Raw genomic sequence first — 21,544 nt, 5'->3', positions numbered from 1 at the left:
CGTCATCAGGCGTCGCCGGGACGGAAGCAAGGATCGCCTCCGGTCGGATCGCAAAGATGGCGTCGTCCGCCTCAGCTCGGCCTGCCGCGGGGAAGCGAGTGGTGAATCAGGACGAACTGAGGCGGTTGATGAAGGAGAAACAGCGTCTGAGCACCAACCGGAAACGGATAGAATCTCCATTCGCGAAGTACAACCGCTTGGGGCAGCTGAGTTGTGCCCTGTGTAACACTCCGGTTAAGAGCGAGCTCCTGTGGCAGACTCACGTCCTGGGAAAGCAGCACCGAGAGAAAGTGGCCGAGCTGAAAGGCGCGAAGGAAGCAGCCCAGGGCCCGTCCGCCACCGCAGTGCCTCAGTCCACCAAGAGGAAGGCGCCGGACTCTGAGAGCCAAGATGCCAAAAGAGCGAAGGCCTCCCTGGTTCCTCAGGTACAGCCCTCCACGTCCGCTTTGCCCACCAACTTCGACAAAGCCGGGAAGGAGTCCACTAGGGCGACCGTCGGTAAGGCTTCGGGACTCGGTTTACTCCCTGATTATGATGACGAGGAGGACGAGGAAGAGGAGGAGGGAGGAGGAAGAGGAGAAGGGAAGAAGGGGGATGCCTGTAAGCAGCCGTCCAATTCACAGAGCAAGGAACACTCACTCTCTTCCTCGCGGGAGGCAACTGGTAGTAGGCTGCCAAGCAATTTCTCGGATACAAATCCTCCCAAGGCCCCTTTAATCCCTCATTCCGGGTCAATTGAGAAAGCAGAAATACATGAAAAAGTAGTGGAAAGGAGAGAAAACACTGCGGAAGCATTACCGGAAGGGTTTTTTGACGACCCTGAGATAGATGCGAGGGTACGAAAGGTTGATGCCCCAAAGGACCAGATGGACAAAGAATGGGACGAATTTCAAAAAGCTATGAGACAGGTCAACACTATTTCCGAAGCCATAGTTGCCGAAGAGGATGAGGAGGGACGGTTGGACCGACAGATTGGGGAGATCGATGAGCAGATTGAGTGTTACCGTCGAGTGGAGAAGCTGCGGAATCGCCAGGATGAAATAAAAAATAAGCTTAAAGAGGTTCTGACCATAAAAGAACTGCAGAAAAAGGAAGAGGAGAATGTTGACAGCGATGACGAGGGGGAACTACAGGATTTATTGTCTCAGGATTGGAGAGTGAAGGGAGCTTTGTTATAGGGTTTCAGAGACCCACGATTTTGTACTGTTGTGTAGAAAGTGCTGTCTCAGTACAGTACCCTTTACTCCATGCTTAGAGACTTGGTAACCTAACTGGATTGTTGAGATACAATGAGCCTGCGAAGAGACCACTTTGGAAAATTGGTGTAAAATATTTTTGAGGTAGAGGTGTTTTTGAAGTATTACATACTTAAATGCCAGTTTTTTCACACACTTATATAGCTAAAGTTTGGGTTGTAAAAACTGTAAATGTTGTACATACTAAATATATATTTACTTAAGAATTCTGGTTTGAAATTTATAAATTAATAGAAGTCAGACTAACAGACAAGCATTTAAATGAAAACCAAGTGTGGCGTTTGCGGTATATATGACTTGTTCTTTTCCAACTCCCTAAATCAAATTCAAGGTTATTTTGTTGTTTTTAAGAACACTGCTCATGAATAACAAGTTATTCAGAACTAATTAGTTCTCTGTTTTATAAAACCATGTTCCAAGAGAACATAGTGAAAAATACATGCCAAGCATGATCAACTACCTTAATCCAGAGTTTCTGTATTAAACCAGTAATTCTTGGTTGTAGGTGCACATGAAAATTTCATGCAAAGTTTTTTAAAAAGTGTACGTGAATCATGTGTGAAGCTTTTTTTAAAATTCATGTGCCCCTACCATTGAAGAGATTCAGTAAAGCTAGAGTGGGGCTCAGACACCTGTATTAGTTTTGATAGCTTCCCAGCTTCTGTGAGAATTCCCAAATGGTCCAGTGGTCAGGGGTCTGCACTTCCACTGCAACCGGCGCCGGTTCAATCTCTGGTACCCTAATCAGGAAACTAAGATCCGGGAAAGCTGTGAGGCTTGGCCAAAAAAAAAAGCAAGCTTCCCATTATTCTAATAAGGCTAAAATTCGGGCACCACTGTGCTAAATCCAGAACACATTTACATTTTCCCAGCCTTTTATTTCTTTAAATGACAAATCCCACAAGTTTACTGTCGCATAACAGAAATACTATGTTTTATGTATATTCCACCTAATCTTAGATTTTATTGTTAAATATTGTGGTAAATTAGGGTTCAGAGTTAACAGGTTCTATCAGTTGTAAGAAGGAGGTAATAGCTAAGACTTTCTTTCAGTATAAGCCAGGCAGAGTTCTAAGTGATTTATATAAGCTCAGTCTGATTTCCCTGAAGCCCAGGTTTTAGGTCCAGGGTTAAGGTATGAAAAAGCCTTGAATGTTGAACAAAAGAATTCTTCCTACAGACACTGGGCAAAAAGAAAGTTTTCAAGCCAAGAGTTACATCTGCAGAAAATACGGAAGATTATTTTAGTTGCAGTATATAGAATGGAATGAACATGGGTAGGGGGCAGGAAGCTGGGAAACTACTTGGAAACTAGACTTTAAAAGCAAAGCAACTAAGACTAACTAGGTATGTACTGAAAAAAAGGTAATAGAATTAAAGAATTTCATAGGAAGAGCTAACATCTTAGTGACTAGAAGTGAAGAACAATAGAAATACAGATGGAATTCAGGGGTTTGGAGTTTTTCTAGTATGGGTGCCTGTAAGAAGTTATCTAAATGCTTCCAGAGCATTTTAATTGTCCTATGCCTTTGGCAAAAAGGCTTTGCTTTCCTGATGTGTCCCGCTGATCTGACAGTAACTTCAGTTTGATAATGTAAAGGGTATGTCTGCATCAAATATATGAACCCAGACTTAGAATTTTTTTATCATTTATCATATTATTTCAGGATGTGAGACAGTACAAGGTGGGGCTTGAAGGGTGGGCTCACTTCTACACGGGCCTAAGAGAGTGGGCTAATGATCTAGAGGGGCGCTGTATATTAAAACTAATTCAAGGGACTTCCCTGGTGGTCCAGGGGTTAAGACTTGGCCTTCCAATACAGGGGTGCATGTTTGATCCCTGCTCAGGGAGCTAAGACCCCACATGCCTTGCAGACAATAAATCAAAACATAAGCAATCTTGTAACAAATTCAATAAAGACTTTTTAAATGGTCCACATCAAAAGAAATCTTTTAAAAAAACGTATTCTTAATTAAAAATCAGTGGCTCAGCAGTAAAGAATCTGCATGCAGTGCAGGATATGTGGGATCGATCCCTGGGTCAGGTAAATCTGGAGAAGGAAATGGCAACTCACTCCAGTATTCTTGCCTGGAGAATTCCACAGACTGAGGAGCCTGGCGGGCTGTAGTACTGGGGTCTCAAAGTCATATACAGCAGCGTCTGAGCATACACATATATAAAATGCAAGCCACATACATATATTAAATTTTCTAGTACCTACATGAAACAGTAAAAAGAATGTGAAATTAGTTTTCACATGGGGCATGGGCTGGATCCCTGGTCAGGGAACTAAGATCCCACATGTTGCACCAAACAGCCAGAAAAATAAAGGTATCCAGATGGAAAGTAGAACATCCTCAGGAGGTAGTGAGCAGCTTAATTTAACTGGAACAGTGTTCATTCCTGACAACAGGAATTGCAAAGGGAGGGGCAATTGCAAAGGTAGGTTACAAACCAAGGAGGGCCTTGAGTGCTGTTCTCTAAGGAGCTGGCACTTTCACTAAGTCAACAGTTGAGTAGCCTTAAGGTTATTGAGTCCTTTACTGTAACAGTTGAAGAAGAGCTTAAGGAGTGCCAAGCATGTAAACCCCCCACTGGGTTTTTAGGAGGACCCAAAAGCTCTCAAAACTCAGAGCATGAGTAATGGGTCCTTGATCAAAAGCCAGTGAATTCTTGTTAAATCTGAGATTGATGTAGACAGCAACAGGAGTTGTTGAATCCTTCTTGATCCTCCATGCCTTGGAGAGCTTCTTTATACCTCTTAGAGCTATGTGAAACAGGTTTTGCATTAGACTGCAAATACCAACCATGTTCCCAAATTCTAAGAATTGTTCCCAAAGATGTCTTGTCATGTTGTCTTTTTAGAAACTTCCCCCTAAAGACTTCCCTGGTGGCTCAGATGGTAAAGTGTCTACCTACAATGCGGGAGACCTGGGTTCGATCCCTGGGTCAGGAAGATCCCCTGGAAAAGGAAATGGCAACCCACTCCAGTACTCTTGCCTGGAGAATCCCATGGATGGAGGAGCCTGGTGGGCTACAGTCCATGGGGTCGCCAAGAGTTGGACACGACAGTGACTTCACTTTCACTTTTCCCCTAATGCAGCCAGGGCTTCCCAGTTGGTGCAGTGGTAAAGAATCCACCTGTCAATGCAAGAGATACAAGAGACATTTCAGTCCCTAGGTCAGGAAGATTCCCTGGAGGAGGATATGGCAACGCACTCCAGTATTCCTGCCTGGAAAATCCTATAGAGAGAGGAGCCTGGCAGGCTACAGTCCATGGGGTCACAAAAGAGATGGACACAACTGAGCATGCACACGGGCACACACACTAATGCATCCAACATTTACAGACACACCTCAAAGACGTTGCAAGTTCCATTCCACACCACCGTGATAAACAATAAAGCAAGTCACACAAATTTTTTGATTTCCCAATACATAAAGTTACTGTAGTCTATCAAGTGTGTAATAACATTATGTCTTGAAAAAAAGTATTGATACATATCTTAATTTAAAAATTCTTGTAGAATATGCTAACCATCATCCGAGCCTTCAGTGACCACAGTAGTAACCTCAAAGATCACTGATTATAGATGACCATAACAATGGTCATGTATGGATGTGAGAGTTGGACTATAAAGGAAAGCTGAGCACCAAAGAATTGATGCTTTTGAACTGTGGTGTTGGAGAAGACTCTTGAGAGTCCCTTGGAATGCAAGGAGATCCAACTAGTCCATCCTAAAGGAGATCAGTCCGGGTGTTCCTTGGAAGGACTGATGTTGAAGCTGAAACTCCAATACTTTGGCCACCTGATGCAAAGAGCTGACTCATTTGAAAAGACCCTGATGCTGGGAGGTAGTGAAGGCGGGAGGAGAAGGGGATGACAGAGGATCAGATGGTCGGATGGCATCACCAACTCAATGGACATGGGTTTGGGTGAACTCCAGAGTTGGTGATGGACAGGGAGGCCTGGTGTGCTGCAGTTCATGGTGTCGCAAAGAGTCGGACATGATTGAACTGAACAAATACAATGTGGGAAAAGTTTGAAATATTGTGGGAATTATCAAAATGTGACACGGACACAAAATGAGCAAATGCTGTTGGAAAAATGACACCAATAGACTAGTTCAATGCAAAGTTGCCACAAACCTTCAATTTGTAAAAACAAAAGCAGTACTACAAAGTGCAATAAAATGAGGCATGCCTGTGTTAGAATGATTGTAAGTACTGCTCTGTACACCTCTCACCCTTTTCACTTATCAACTGAATGTATTCCCCCTAACTTGGAGGGAAAGAAAAAATTGCCAATCTCCAAACTAGGCTTCAAATGTTTATTTGTCCAGTGCCTTACGATTTATAAAATACTTTCACATATATCTCATTTAATGATAGGTAATGACTACTTTTTACACACCAGGGAACAAAATTAGATGCTATGGAGTGAAAACTGTGCGGAAAAGTATAATTTAGGCCTAAAACTTTTAATGTAGCACTCAGTAGATTAGTATGGAGCAATGGAAAGAACACAGGACCTGTCAAGAGAAAACAAAAGACAAATTCAAGTTCCCACTCTACTTTTTCTTTTATTGAAGTATAGTGGATCTACAATGTTGTGTTAATTTCTATTGTACAGCAAAGTGATTCAGTTATATATATTTATTCTCATATTCTGTTCCATTATGATCTACCACAGGATGCTGAACAGAGTTAGCCCCACCCTCTACTTTTTAACATCTGGTGATCTTGGGTAAGTGGCCTCTCTGAAACTTAGTTTGCTGTACTAGAAAATGATCATGATACCTGGCAGAGTGTAGTGAAAGTCTAATGACGCATGCATGTTACAGGGGTTTATAAACTGAAATTTATAAATAAAGCAATGAAAGTATTTCAACTAGTAGCATCTGGTCTAACCCTGCCCCATGCTACTACTAATTTGCTAACTTGAGTTATGCTAATTTAAGTTATGCTAACTTGATCTTAGGCTAATAGTTTAATGCCCCTAATTCCCTCTTTTGGGCTTTCCAGGTGGCTCAGTAGTAAAGAAGCCGCCTGCCAATGCAGAAAGTGCAGGTTCAATCTCTGGGTTGGGAAGATGCCCTGGAGAAGGAAATGGCAACCCACTCCAGTATTCTTGCCTGGAGAATCCCATGGACATACATGGATATAATTGTGTACACATGGGGACTTTCTATAGAAAAGGTGTATGGGTTCATTACATATTCTAATGTATTATCTATAGATTATAAGATAAAGTCAAGCATGTACCTGCTGATACTTTTTAAGTTGACCTGTCTTTATACTTAGAAATGTCTCTTAAAAGTAGGCTTCCCTGGTGGCTCAGATGGTAAAGAATTTGCCTGCAGTACAGGAGACCTCTGATCCCTGGGTCGGGAAGATCCCCTGCAGAAGAAAATGGCAAACCACTCCAGTATTCTTGCCTGGAGAATTCCATGGACAGAGAAACCTGGCAGGCTATAGTCCATGAGGATGCAAAGAGTCGGACACAACTGAGCGACTATCACTCACTTGCTCCAAAGTCATCCAGTTGACAATCTAGAGACAGAGATGGCTAAGGTATTGTTACCAGATTTGTCCAGGAAAGTCCCAGGTGTCTTGGTATAATTATGATTAGTATGTTCTTTTACTCTCAACACTGTCCCTTTTGGAGATATATATATAGATATAGATAGATAGATAGATAGATAGATAGATAGATAGATAGATAGATAGATAGATAGATATTCATCTATGTAAAAGTTTGACAGGAGGAAAAGCCACTTTCTAATGAATGGAAGGTCTTAATGGAAATAGTATGCTTCTTGACAATGATGCACCAACTTGGCGGAACATTTTGTAGAGGGGTTTGAGAAAATACATATGTGGGTAGGAATGGTGGCCAGATAGATGACCTTAGATTGCTTTTTCAATGTTGAGATTCTAGTAGCCCACATGATACCAGGAATTTAGATACTTTAAATTTGAACAGGAAAACAAAATTCCTCTAACTCTGCATTTTATTTCCTATCTACATTTCCTCCCTCAGTGACCTCATTCATTCCCACGGGTTTGTTTCGGTTTGGTTTTTTAAAGCATTTATTTCTTTTTGGCTGCGCCGGGTCTTCTTTGCTGTGCTGGGACTACTCATTGTTGTGGTGGGCGGGCTTGTCACCGGGGTGGCTTCTCTTGCTGGGGAACACAGGCTCTGGGGCACAATGGCTTCAGCAGTTGTGGTGCACATGGGCTCAGTTGCTCCGCAGCGTGTAGAATCTTCCCGGACCAGGGATCGAACCCGTGTCCCCTACAATGGCAGGTGGATTCTCATCCACTGTACCACCAGGGAAGTCCCTCGTGTGTTTAAATAGCATCCATATCGCAGCAACATGTATGGACCTAGAGACCACCATACTAAGTAAAGTAAGTCAGAGAAAGATAAATACGTGATGTTGCTTATAGGTGGAATCTTTAAAAAAAAAAAGAGACAAATGAACTTATTTGTGAAACAGAAACAGAGTGCCAGATATAGAAAACAAACTTACGGTTACCAGGGGGGAAAGAGAGAAAGAGGGATACACTGGGAGACTGGGAGTGACGCATACAGGCTGCTAAATATAAAATAGTAAGGAGCTACTGTATAGCACAGGGGACTCTATTCAACACTCTAACGACCTTATGGGAACAGAATCTTAAAAAGAGTGGATATATGTCCATGTATAACTGATTCACTTTGCTGTACCGCAGAAACTAGCACAACATTATAAATCAACTACACTTCAAATTAAAAAAAAAATAGTATCACCCATATACTGATGACTCCCAATTTATATCCCCAGGCTTGACTTTTCTCCTGGGATGCATCCTTCATTACCTTTGCTTTTCCAAAGCTAAGGCGTTAGTTAAGTCCTGGCAACTCTACCTCTAAAATATGCCCAGAATCTGTCTACTTCTTTCTGTCTCCACTGGTCCTAACCACCACCAACAGCCTTTGCATTAATTGTTGGCTGTCCCCCTCCCAACCACAATCTGTTATCTACAAAGTAGAGTGAAATAGATCAAGTCGCTCTGTCACTTAAAACCCTTCATTATATGCTTCCATCACACTTTGGGGGGAAAAAAGAATCCAGGCCCTTCCCAGCCTACAAGATGCTCTGTAGTTCAGTTCAGTCGCTCAGTCGTGTCCAGCTCTTTTTGACCCCATGGACTGCAGCACACCAGGCCTCCCCGTCCAACACCAACTCCCAGAGCTTGCTCAAACTCGTGTCCATTGAGTCAGTGATGCCAACCAACCATCTCATCCTCTGTCGTCCCCTTCTCCTCCCGCCTTTAACTTTTCCCAGCATCAGGATCTTTTCCAGTGAGTCAGTTCTTCCCATCAGGTGGTCAAAGTTATTGGAGTTTCAGCTTCAGCATCAGTCCTTCCAATGAATATTCAGGACTGATTTCCTTTAGGATGGATTGGCTGGATCTCCTTGCTGTCCAAGGGGCTCTCAAGAGTCTTCTCCAACTCCACAGTTCAAAAGCATCAGTTATTTGGTACTCAGCTTTCTTTATAGTCCAATTAATAGCTCTGAAGTTCCTAATTCAAATATTTACTATTTGACCTACTTCTGACCTTGAGCCTCATTAAAGGAGGTTGGGAGCGGACAAGTGAGCATATAACTGCTCTGTGTTGAAATCAAATGTTGTTTAAGAATGGAGGCCTGGCATGGCCAAGTTTAGTTTAGTTTTGTTTTGTTTTTTCCAAGAGAAATTGCAAGTCAGGATCATTTTTGTTTTTAGTGAAATCTCAAAAACAGCATGTGAGCTAAATATGATCCAGGGGACCCCCACTTTGTGAACTACTTTCTAACTTCATGTGCTTCACGCTCCCCTTTTATTCTCTGTGTCCCAGGTCTCAGCAGCTAACCTTCTCTTCCTCAAACATGCCATTTCAGGACCTGCGCCTGGCCCTCTGCTCAGGACCTATCTCAAATAGTATGACAGTCCTCTCATCATTCAGTTCTCAGTCTTAATGTCCCTTTCTCAAATGATGTAAACAGCCATCCCACCCCCCACTTCCTGTCATTTTATCACATTTTCCCTATGAATTCAGTAAACTTGCGTGCTCAGTCGCTCCAGTCATGTCTGACTCTTTGTGACCCTGTGGACTGTAGCCTGCCAGGCTCCTCTCTCCCTGGGATTCTCCAGGCAAGAATACTGGAGTGGGTTGCTACCACTATCTTAAATTAGCTTGTTTATTGATACATAAATTTCATATCTCCTCACCAGAATGTAAACTCCACAAGGGCAGGGAGCTCATCTGTCTTATTCACAACCCGAAATAATGCCAGGCACATAATAAGGCTCAGTAAATATCTGTGGAGTGAATAATACCCAAAAGGCAGGAAGTGGCTTGGAAAAGTGGTCAAAAGATCAAACTGACTCACGGACATCGGAACCCAAACAGAAGTCAGTTCAGTACTTAAACAAAGGGATGAGAAATCTGCTCTGGGACTTCCCTGATAGTCTAGTGGCTAAGACTCCACGCTCCCAGTGCAGGGCACCAGGGTTTGATCCTTGGTCAGGGAACTAGATCCCACATGCTGCAACTGAGAGTCTGTAAATAAAGATCACATGTGCCGCAACTAAGACCCGGCACAGCCAAATAAATACTTGAAAAAAACAAGAAAGAAATCTGCCTCACAGGGAATCCCCTGGTTAGGACTCCGCACCCTCATCACCGAGGGCCAGGGTTCAATCCCTGGTCAGGGAACTAAGATCCCACAAGTCACCTGGCATGGTAAAAAAAAAAAAAGCCCAATCTGTCCTGCGTCTCCTTTCTCAGACATATGAAAGCCCTCATCTATACTGAGGGATGGCTGTTTACATCATTTGAGAAAGGGACATCAGGACTGAGAACTGAGAACTATTTGAGAGCTATGTATACACCATAGCCCCGCTAGTACAATGTGCCATCTCTGCATTTAGCAACTAAAACAAATTCTTCCTGGCACCAAACAAGCTAAAAGGGAAGAAGGTCAGCAGGAGCGGGTGGGCAGCCCTGATGGCCTGGAGGCCTCTCAAGCGGAGAGAAGGAGGAATAAAGTGACTCCGTAGCAGAGTTAAGACCATTGTCTCCCAGCTCCCCTCAGCCCCTTCCCTGCTACCATCTCGTGTGGCTCACCCCTGTCACTTGGCAGTCAAAGCTATTTCCCAGTGAGTCTTTGCACCAAGCCATCATCCTGCATTGAAAGCACTCCCAGCCTCAGAGGAGGAACAGAGTTCCATCTGGCTGCACCTCCAGTTTGCCACAGCCTTTGGTGGGCTTCAAGCACCCTGGGGAGCCAGTGGTCACCTTCAGGGGAGTTCAGCGGACCATGATGTTTGGGTAGTTGATGGTGGTGGTTGTTGCTTTTTGTGTGTGTGAGTACTGCTTGTTTGTTGTTCTGCCAAATGTGGTGATACAAGAGTATCAAACCAGGTTGTCAAGTTATTATTAATAATAGTTACCATTCACTAGATTCCTACCATGTGTTTGGCATTGGGCTTAACATACACCATCTCTAACCATCCCAACAACCTTGTAAGGTACGCAGTATCTTCATCTTACAGATGGAAAACTGATGCTCAGAAGTAAAGGAATTCAGCCCTGCATCATTTCCCTGATGCCTCAGCGGTAAAAAAAAAAAAACAAACCCGCCTGCCAATGCCTGCCACTGCAGGAGAGAACAGGTTCGATCCCTGATTCAGGAAGATCCCCTGAAGTAGGAAATAGCCACCCACTCCAGTATTCTTGCCTGGAAAATTCTATGGACAGAGGAACCTGGCAGGCTACAGTCCATGGGGTCACTAAAGAGTCAGACACAACTGAGTGACTAAGCAACAACAACAAATTATTAAATATTACCTTGTATTTGCATCATGAGAGGTTTATTTACTCAGCAACCTTCGGACCGTGCTAAGTCACTTCAGCCGTGTCCAACTCTTTGCGACCCCATGGACTCGCCATGGACCTTCAGGCTCCTTTGTCCATGGGATTCTCCAGGCAAGAACACAGGAGTGGGTGGCCATTCCTTCCTCGAGGGGATCGTCCCAGTCCAGGGACTGAACCCACGTCTCTTGTTTCTGCATTGGCAGCTTACCACTAGCACTGCCTGGGGAGCCCAGTTTTCTTCCAGTCTCAACATCCCCTGGAGAAAACCATTTTCACCTCCATTTTAAATGTCTAATTGTTTGTCTAAGGTAACTCAGCAAGTTAATTGCCAAAGTAAGTGTAGGTGTAACTTGAGTCCCAGTCCCGTGTTCTCTATTTAATAATAAAATGTGGGAAATGGGAGGGGATACCTGCAAATAGCAAGTTAAGATTTGGAAAGTTTACAGTCAAGGTTAAGGAAACTTGGTGCTGTTCAGAAACCTTGGTTGGGCTGGGAAGCCAAATTTTTTTTTTTTCTTTTTTTCTTGCTTTGCAGGCTTTTTCCTGCAGAGCACGGGCTTAGTTGCCCTGCAGCATGTGGGATCTTGGTTGCCTGACCAGGGATTGAACCCAGTGGAAGGTGGATTTTTAACCACTGGACCACCAGGGAAGTCCTGGGAAGTCAAATATTTTGAAGTTTGTTATCACATTCTCTCCACATCACCCTGCCTTACCCGCCTCCCCTTTCACCAGCAATAAATTGTACTGCTAGTGGTCTCCGATCAGAGCAAGAAGGATGACTTCAGTTCCCAGACATTCCAACTGGGAAACAACAGATATACCAGGCCCGAGGTCCACTATTTTTAAATCGGGTGACCTTGATTAAGTTACTTCACCCTTACTTTCCTCAACTACAAAACACAAAGAATAATAGTTTCTATCTTCTGGGATTATGGAGAAGATTAATTGAGCTAAAAGCATGTAAATGTTTTTAGTACCTACACGCAAATAATGTTAGTTGAGTAAATAATCGAAGGCATGGCCCTTGGACTTGCCTTGTGGTCCAGTGGTTAAGAATCTGCCTGTCAAAGCTGGGTAAACGGATTTGATCCCTGGTTCGAGAAGACTCCAAATGCCACGGAGCAACTAAGCCCAAGCAAAGCAACTTCTGAAACCCACGCCTCGAGCCTGAGCTCCACAACAAGAGAAGCCACCACGATGAGAAGCCCGAGCACCACAAGGACAGAGCAGCCCCCGCGTGCCACAGCTAGGGAAAGTCCCACCACAGCAACCAAGGCCCACCACAGCCAAAAATAAATAAAGTGTAAATGGAATTTTTAAAGTGAATAAATTTAAAACATGGCCCTTACCATCAAGAAAACTGCAACCTGGCTGTATTGTAAACAGTGTAAGAAATCCAGCAGTTACATGTGGAATCTAGAAAAAATGGTACAAATGAACTCATTTACAAAACAGAAATAGAGTCACAGATTAAAAAATAAACGTACAGGTATCGGGGGGAAGCAGGAGGAGAGATACATTGGGACATCGGTATTGACATATACATCCTACTATATATGAAATAGATAACCAATAATGACCTACTATAGCACAGGAAACTCTTCTCAGTACTCTGCAATGACCTATGCAAGAAAAGAATCCAAAAAAAAATTAAATACATGTATGTATAACTGATTCACTGTTGTACAGTAGACAGTAGCACATTATAAATCAATTATACTTAAATTTTTTTAAAAAAGAGAAAGCTATCCAGCAGGACTTTGATCAAAAGTCTAGGGTCAGAATACTCCCACTCACTAGTTACGTACATGAGTGTGTTCTAAGTCACTGCGGTCGTGTCTGACTCTGTGAGACCCTATGGACTGGAGCCCTCCAAGTTCCTCTGTCCATGGGATTCCCTAGGCAAGAATACTGGAGTGGGTTGCTATTTCCTTCTCCACATTAGTTATGTGGTATCTATTAATACCTAGTCAGTTTCCTCCCCCAGCCTTCTTTTTACTCTCTCCGGGTACTGGGCTTTACTCTCTCTGAGTCTGAGTACTCCCTGAGGACAGTCTCGCCTTTATTGTTAATATTGTGATTTATAATAAGAAATATGTATGTTGGCCTTCATCACCATTTTTGGCACAGAGTTCATAAAAGCCTTGCAATTTCCAGTGATTAGAGAGAGAAGAGTGGCAATGGCGTCATTTGTTTTATATATATATATAAGTCCCTTTCAACCACACCTGAGTTTATATTAATGAGGCCCTCGAGAAGGGATTGGAAAAGAATACACTGGAAAAAAGTTTGAGCAAACTCTGGGAGATAGTGAAGGACTGGGAAGCCTGGAACACTGTAGTCCATGGGGTCGCAGAGTCGGACATGACTTAGTGACTGAGCAACAAGAATAGATGCTGTTTACATGGGAAGCCGACCCTGATCAGAGGGCTAGAATTTTCACTCTCACTACCCGACCTCCAGGGAGGGGAGACTACATTCAATCACCAATGGCCCCTGATTTAACCGATCATGCCTGTATGATGAAGCCTCCATCAAAACCCAAATATGGCATTAGACAGCTTCTGGACTGGGGAACACAGGGTGCAGGAGGGAGGTGTTGGGAGGATTGTATGCCCAGAGAGGGCATAAAAGCTCTCCACCCCTTCCTGCATACTTTTCCCTGTGCATCTCTTTTGTCTGGCTGTTCCTAAGCTACATCCTTTCATAACAAACTGGGAATCTAGTAATTAATTTGCTTTCTTGAGTTCTGTCAGCTGCCCTAGCAAATTAATTGAACCCCAAGGATGTGGTCTTGGGAAATTCTGATCTATAGACAGTCAGAAGCACAGGTAACAATCTGGATTTGTGATTGGCATCCACGTGGTGGGAGGGGGCAGTCTCAGGTAACTGAGCCCTTAAATGTGAGGCGTGACTCTAGCTCCAGGTCGAGAGCATCAAAACTGAATTAAGTTACAGAACACCAGGAATTCCCTGACAGTCCAGTGGTTAGGATGCTGGGCTTCCACTGCAGAGGGCATGGGTTCGGGTTTGATCCCTGGTCGGAGAAGTAGGATCTTGCATGCTTTGGGACTCAGCCAAAAACAAAAAACAAACAAAAACAATAAATTTCAGAACACTGAACTGGTGTCACAGGATTGCTTGACATTTGCAAAACCCACACATCTGGTGTCAGAGTTAAGTAGTACTCAGAGAGTACTGTGTATAAAGCAAACGTAAACAAGAGGTTTTTTCTTTTAAAATCTCAAGGCAAGACTGAAGGCAGGAGAAAGAAAGCATAGCGGGCTGCTTGGTCAGAAGGCTTCGGTAGGAGAGCTCGGGGGGAACCTTCTAGAAAAGAGGGCCTGGGGCTCTCCTGGTTTAAAGTAAATGACACAAGGAATAAGAGAGGAAGGAACCCAGCCTTCAACCTCTGCTGCACATCAGCACCGGAAAACCAGCGGTCATCAGTGCTCATCGACCAGCCCACAGTCCAGTGGAGGAGAACTTACTTCCCAAACAGTCTCTCTTGGTAAAATCAATTTTCCCCTTGAAAACTGTTAACTTACGCCTCTTAAAAAACATAACCCCCATGACTTCATACTAGAACACCCAACCAAAAGTTCACGAAGGATGGTAGTAACTTTGAGTCTTCCTTGTTCTGTGTCTGTGACCCCAGTCCTGCCTAGAAGCCCCGACTCTGTGCAATGGATCAACTTCCACCAAAGGCACACCTGACTCCTCTCAGCTGTCTGGCTTCAACCTGGCAGCTGCACCACAAAGATGTTCAAAGGAAAGAGGATGGGGGGGAAAGTCCTCTGGTTAAGAACCAACCTCCAGACACTTCCCTGGTGGCCCAGTGGTTAAGACTCTATGCTTCCACTGCAGGGGGCACAGGTTTGATTCCTCCCTGGTCAGGGAACTGAGATCCTGCGTGCCCCACAGTGTGGCCAAAAAAAATAAAATAACCTCCACAGTCTTTATTGAGAATAAAGAGCCATGGGCTGATATGAATTATTACATCTTTCTACAGCTGTTCCCTTTTAAATATTTATCCTGGCAAACACCACCACCGTTTTTCACAACTTATTTTAATTGTGTGACTATTAAGCAAACCAAACCGTAAAATCAGCTCTCAGTGCTGAGATTTATGTGATTCATAGACCAGAGCTTATTAAAAAGGGAATCCACAGAGTGCAAACTAGCTTCACGAGTCCCCCCAGGCTGTCTCTAGGCAGGTGTGAAGCCTTTTCCCTATTACTGCCCATGGCTTCCAAGCTTCCACAGTGGGTGGCATAAAAAAGAACACAGTCTACACAGTTCCCTGTGACTTTTTTTTTTCTTCTTCTGAACAATCCTAATGGGTGAAAACCGGAGGTCAGGGATACTACAGTCCTAAAGGGGATGGCAGAAGCTCTAAGAGACTCTCAAACAGGATCACTGGCCTGGAAGATTTAGGATCAAGGTCTCAAGGAAGGACTTAAGCATGGGATTTTGAATCACCAGCAAGCATCCTGCATATTGGGGCTTCCCATGGGGCTCAGAAGTAAAGAATCCACCCGCAATGCAGGAGATGTAGATTTGATCCCTGGGTCAAGAAGATTCCCTGGAGGAGGGCATAGCAACCCACCCCAGTATTCTTGCCCGGGGAAATCCCATGGAGAGAGGAGCCTGGCGAGCTACAGTCCATGGGGTCGCAAAGTCAGACTTGACTTAGCAACCAAACAACAACAACAATCCTACATATTTGCTACCAAGGTCCTTCTTCTTCCTCTTCTTTGACATGCTGCATAGCTTGTAGGATCTTAGTTCCCCCACCAGATATTGAACCCACGCCCTCAGCAGTGAAGGTGGAGTCCTAATCACTGGACCTCCAGGGAATTCCCCCAAAGTCCTTCTTGATTTGGATCATGGAACTGCTTTGAGACTCCAGTAGTTCTCCCTCCAAAAATGCACTACGCACAAATATTTATATAAAACTGCAAGGGGTTCAAGGACACCTGAGCCTATCCACAGATCCCGTATGGGTCCACGAGCCTTCGGTTATTACTGCTTTCACTGTTACCACCCAAGCTGCCCCCATTTCTCCCTTTCACAGCCGTCAACTAACTCATTTTCCAGTTTCTCGACACAGCAGGCAGAGTGACAGCAATGTTGTTAAAACCTAAGCAGATCATGTTACTTCCCTGCTCAATGTTACCCACTAGTCTCCCATTTCACCTGCAATAAAACAGCTTCTTTACAGTGGTTTATAGGCCAGGGTCTGTCTTCAGATCTCCTGTGGATCTCATCTCCAGTACTTCTCAGCCTTAACTCTTGCTGCTCCAGACACACCCATCTCCCTGTGATCTCTCAACAGGACAGGCACAAGCTGGCCCTGGGCCTTTACTTGCTACTCCCTCTCCACCTGGCTCCCTCCTTCATTCCTTCCAGTGTAGCCGACTGTCCGTTCGTTGGCAAGGCTTTCCAGTGCCATGAATGTATCCAGGCTGGGGAGTCAGGGGGAATGTACATCTTCTGAAATGCCTCCAAGCGCCAAGTTTGCTGTATCTGAAACACTGTATTTGAAACTGCGACCTGCAGGAACTCCCTGGCAGACTAGTGGTTAGGACTCTGTTCTTTCATTGCTGAGGGCCTTAGTTTGATCTCTGAGGCCCTAAGGTTGGAGAATGAAAATACCACAAGCCATACTTCCCTGGTGGTCCAGTGGTTAAGAATCTGCCTACCAATAGAGGAGACACGAGTTCAATCCCTGGTCTGGAAAGATTCCATATGCTGTGGGGCAACTAAACCCATGGACCCCAACTACTGAGCCCACCCTCTAGAGTCTGTGCTCTGCACTAAGAGAAGCCACCACAATGAGAAGCCCCCACTCTCCGCAGTCAGAGAAAGCCCACGAGCAGCAACGAACACCCACACAGCTGGGCATATAATATTAATAACTGTTTATTAATTAAATATAATGACGACAATTTAATAATTATTGAGTAATAAAATATTGTTAAAATTAATAATAATTTCAAAAATAAAAAGTCCCACAAGCCTATGCACTGCACAGCCAAACTCAGGAATCAAACTGGGATCTCCTGCATTGCAGGTGGATTTTTTTACCAGCTGAGCCACTAGGGAAGCCCAATTTACAATATTAATAATATTGTAAATAAAAATATAATAATATATTAATTAATGGTAATTTAATAATTATTGAATAACAAGATACTGCTAAAATTATAAAACGTCCAACAAGCTGACACAGCACAGCCAAAAAAATTAATGAAAAAAATAATAGTAATAATAAACATCCATCCCTATCCTGCCCTGCCTGACACCTCCTGTCCATCTCTTCTTTCTTTTTGTTCATAACACCCATCATCATGTCCGACTCTTGTGACCCCAGCCTGCCAGGGTCCATGGGATTCTCCAGGCAAGAATACTAGAGTGGGTTGCCATTTCCTTCTCCAGGGGATCTTCCTGACCCAGGAATCGAACCCAGGTCTCCAGCATTTTTACGGCTGAGCTACAAGCGAATATGAACGTGCCTTTTCCTTACTGTTTACTATCTATCTCCCACACTAACCAGTTAGCTCCAGGAGGGCCGAGATTTTGTCTGCTTTGTTTCAGTGCTGTATTCCAGTTCTTGGAATAGTGTCTAAGCCAGAGCAGGCGCTCAATCAATACTTGACAGACTGATGACTAACTGAATGATTAAACTCTGCAGTGCATGAATGTATCCAGGCTGGGGAGTCGGGGGGAATGCATGTTTTCTGAAATCCCTCCAAGTGTCAAACAGTTTGCTAGTTAATATATGTCATTTCGTTTAATTGCCACACACAATCCTAAGAGAGAGTTTTATCCCCATTTCACCATGAAAACTGAGCCCCTGAGAAGTTAAAACAAATGAAAGTTATACACAGCCAGCAGTGGAACATAATTCAAACCTAAGTCTGTATGTCTCCAAAGTCCCACTATTCCCATCACACATCACCTCCTTCTCCTTGGTGGCAGCTCCCACTTCTCGAAGGTCAGGCAACTGCCAGCTTTCACACCTCATTCAACTGCATGGCTGGCGTCTGAGTCAAAGATCATTAAGGGGTTCCTTGGAGCTCTAATGAAGCTTAATATTTATTTTTTTAACATGTTCACATATTTATTTTTGGCTGTGCTGGGTCTACATTGCTGCCAGGGGGCTTTCCCTAGTTGCAGTGAGCAGAGGCTGCTCTCTAGTTGCAGGGCATGGGATTCTCATTGTGATGGCTTTTCCTGTTGCAGGGCATGGGCTCTAAACCTCTGCTGCTGCTGCTGCTGCTGCTGCTTAGTCACTTCAGCCATGTCCAACTCTTAGCAACCCCATGGACTGCAGCCTACCAGGCTCCTCCGTCCATGGGATTTTCCAGGCAAGAGTACTGGAGTGGGGTGCCATTGCCTTCTCCTGGGCTCTAAAGCTCAGGCTCAGTAATTGTGTAACATGGCCTGAGTTGCCCTGAGGCATGTGGGATCTTCCTGGACCAGGGATGGAACCCATGTCCCCTGCACTGGCAGGCAGATTCTTAACCACTGGAGCACCAGGGAAGTGCAAGCAGAACATTTAGAGCCTAAGTCTTTTTGCACATTTACATCCAACATTAGATACAACATAGATACAACATAATGAACATCCTCCTGAGGGAGGTTTATTACTCTCAGACTCATTCACTTATAGGTTTCATTCATGTACTCATAAACACTTGCACAGTGCCTACTATGCACCAGCTACTGTTTTAAGCACTGAGGATAAAAAGATGCATAAGGCACTGATGTCACCCTTCACAAACAGGTTTGTGAAGTCTGGGGTGGTGTTCTGTTAGATAGCACCACAGAAGTGGTGCTGGGGCCACTTGCAATTTGTTTTTGGCCACCTCATGACATCTTAGTTCCCCAGCTAGGGATCCAACCTGTGCCCCCTCCATTGGAAGTGTGTAGTCTTAACCACTGGACCGACACGAAATCCTCCTCTCTTGCAGTTTTATATTCTCTCCTCACTGCATTTTCAAAAACCTAAACCGTTAAAATTAATGTGAATAATATATTCTTATTGGACCCAACATATCGAAAATATCATTTCAACACGTAATTAACAATGTATCTTACAGTCTTTTTTGGATAATACGTCTTCAAAAATTACTGTGTGTTTTACGCTTATGGCACATCTTGATTTGGATTTTCTTTTTTTTTGCCACGCTGCTTGCAGGATCTTAGTTCCCTGACCAGGAATTGAACCCAGGCATAGCAGTAAGAGTGCCAAGCCCTAAGCCACTGGACTGCCAGGGAACTCCCCATGGATTTTAATTGAAGTGCAATTGATTTATGTGTTTTGTTAGTTTCAGGTGTATAGAAAAGCGACTCAGTTATAGATACGTATTTTCTCAGATTATTTTCCATTATAGTTCATTACAAGATACTGGGTATAGTTTCCTGTGCTATACAGCAGATCCTTCTTGTTTATCTATCTTATATATATTGTGGATATGTTAATGTCAAACGCCTAATTTATCGCTCCCCTCGCCCAGCACATCTCAAAAAGGACTGGCCACATTTCAAGAGCTCAACAGTGATGACAGCATCGAACAGCACAGGGACAGGGAAAAAGTCAGACGCAGTCTAGTGGACTTTCAAAACAGTGTAGTAAACACAGTGACACTATATTCAGGATTGCTCAACCTCCAGAGTTGGACTTGAACCTCCAGGGACCTTCTAGCCCCAGACCTGTTCATGCTGCCATACACAAGACTTTGCCCACTTCAAACAGTGACCTCATGGCTGGCCTCAACCAACCGAAACAAAATTCATCCTCTTACTCAAAATACCTCCTGCTCTCATTTTCTATCTCAGTTAATGGCACCATTATCTATCTGTTCATTCAAGTCATCTATATTACATCTTTAAACAAATGAGCACTTTACCTAGAAGATAATTTAAATTTTAAATGCTTATCAAACAATGCATCCATCCCAACTAACTGAGCTTGTCCAGGGCACTTACTTTCATCTTTCACATGGGTCACTACAAGCACCTTTCTTCCTCCCCAGTTTTACTGTGAAGTAACTGACACACGTCACTGTGTAAGTCTAAAGTATACAGCATAGTGGTTTGATATGTTGCTGTTGTTTAGCCGCTAAGTCATGTTTGACTCTTTAGGGACCCCATGGACTGTAGCCCACCAGGCTCCTCTGTCCATGGGAATTAATCAAGAATACTGGAGTGGGTTGCCATTTCCTTCTCCATGGTTTGATATAGATACCATAAAAAACAAAAACAAAAAACTTTCCTTAAAAACGTGAACCTCTTCACGAATTTTTATGGGACCCTTGTATTGTTCAGTCACTAAGTCTTTTGACTCTTTGCAACCCCATGAACTGTAACTTACCAGGCTTCCCTGTCCCTCACCACCTCCCAGAATTTACTCAAACTCATGCCCACTGAGTCAATGATGCAGCCTTGTATGGTGCCATGCTGACCTCTGTCATTCCATTTTCACGTTCTGCCCAAGCCAGCACTGGTTGACTAATTCCCTCACTGCTTCTTAAGCCCCTTAATGGCTCTCCATCCTCTACATAACAAAGGGCATGACCTTTTTTTAAAATTTTTTGGCTGCACTCCAGGGCATGCGGGATCATAGTTCTCCACCAGGGACCCAACCTGCGCCCTCTGCTGTGGAAGCCGGGAGTCTTAACGACAGGATCCTTTTCAGAGAGCACAGAATTTTCCCCAGGGTCTGACCTTTGCTTACGTAACAATGCCCAGTTGCTCTACCTTTCCTAGACCGTGAACAAGTTCTCTCACCTCCGAGTCCACTATCCTTTTGTAAAAACAGCCGTTCCAATCTCTCAAAAAGTTGACCTTAAAAGCTAACCTGAGGTTTAAAATAAATACACAACACACCATCAAGGGTTTACTGTACCCATGACTCCTTAATATTGTATCTATCCAGTGCCCCTTTTCAATTCAATAATATTTACCAAATATTTACCATGCGCTAGGCACTTTGCGGGACACAGACAGAGAGAATACAGAAAAATAGAATGAATCTTTGCTTTCCCCAAGCTCATTACAATATAGTCTCTCGACCAGGACCTTTAAGGACCAGATACTCTCTAACACCAAGAGCCAATGGGGTAAATTGGGAGGGGGTGGGGTAAATTCTCAGAAGTTGAGAACAGGATGCGCCTCAGGGCGCCGCCACATCTCGGCACCTCTGCTTTCTCCAGCCGCAGTGGCACCTCGCGAACCAACCCCACGGACCAAGCCGCACTCGGAGCACCCGGGCCACCTCCCACGTGGCAGGCAAGGGGCTGGGACGCGTGGCGCGGCTGCGGGGGGGGCGGGGCCTGGGCCTCTGCGCCTGCGTGCTGCGGCCAGCTC

The 21,544-nt window shown here is 44.1% G+C and overlaps 1 protein-coding gene and 1 long non-coding RNA gene across 2 annotated transcripts; one reads left to right on the top strand and one right to left on the bottom strand.

The window, feature by feature from the left end:
- Window positions 1-28: 28 nt before the first annotated feature.
- Window positions 29-5,467, top strand: ZNF830 (zinc finger protein 830). The gene has a single exon (XM_012186671.5). It carries the CDS (start codon window positions 57-59, stop codon window positions 1,176-1,178), a length of 1,122 nt encoding a protein of 373 aa, XP_012042061.3. The 5' UTR covers window positions 29-56; the 3' UTR covers window positions 1,179-5,467.
- A 107-nt stretch (window positions 5,468-5,574) lies between these two features.
- Window positions 5,575-21,483, bottom strand: LOC132657329 (uncharacterized). The gene is made up of 2 exons (XR_009595318.1): window positions 12,517-21,483; window positions 5,575-5,789 (listed from the first exon to the last, which is right to left on the bottom strand). It is a non-coding gene; the product is annotated as an uncharacterized LOC132657329 (long non-coding RNA).
- Window positions 21,484-21,544: the final 61 nt, after the last annotated feature.

The sequence above is a fragment of the Ovis aries genome, chromosome 11 (genome assembly GCF_016772045.2).
Source record: "Ovis aries strain OAR_USU_Benz2616 breed Rambouillet chromosome 11, ARS-UI_Ramb_v3.0, whole genome shotgun sequence".
Lineage (NCBI taxonomy): Eukaryota > Metazoa > Chordata > Mammalia > Artiodactyla > Bovidae > Ovis > Ovis aries.
Note: the sequence above shows the minus strand (reverse complement) of the source record. Positions and strands in the feature narration are given on the sequence as shown.

Bases quoted from the DNA above. Each gene is read 5' to 3' on its own strand.
- ZNF830 (XM_012186671.5), top strand. From the start codon at position 57: ATGGCGTCGTCCGCCTCAGCTCGGCCTGCCGCGGGGAAGCGAGTGGTG.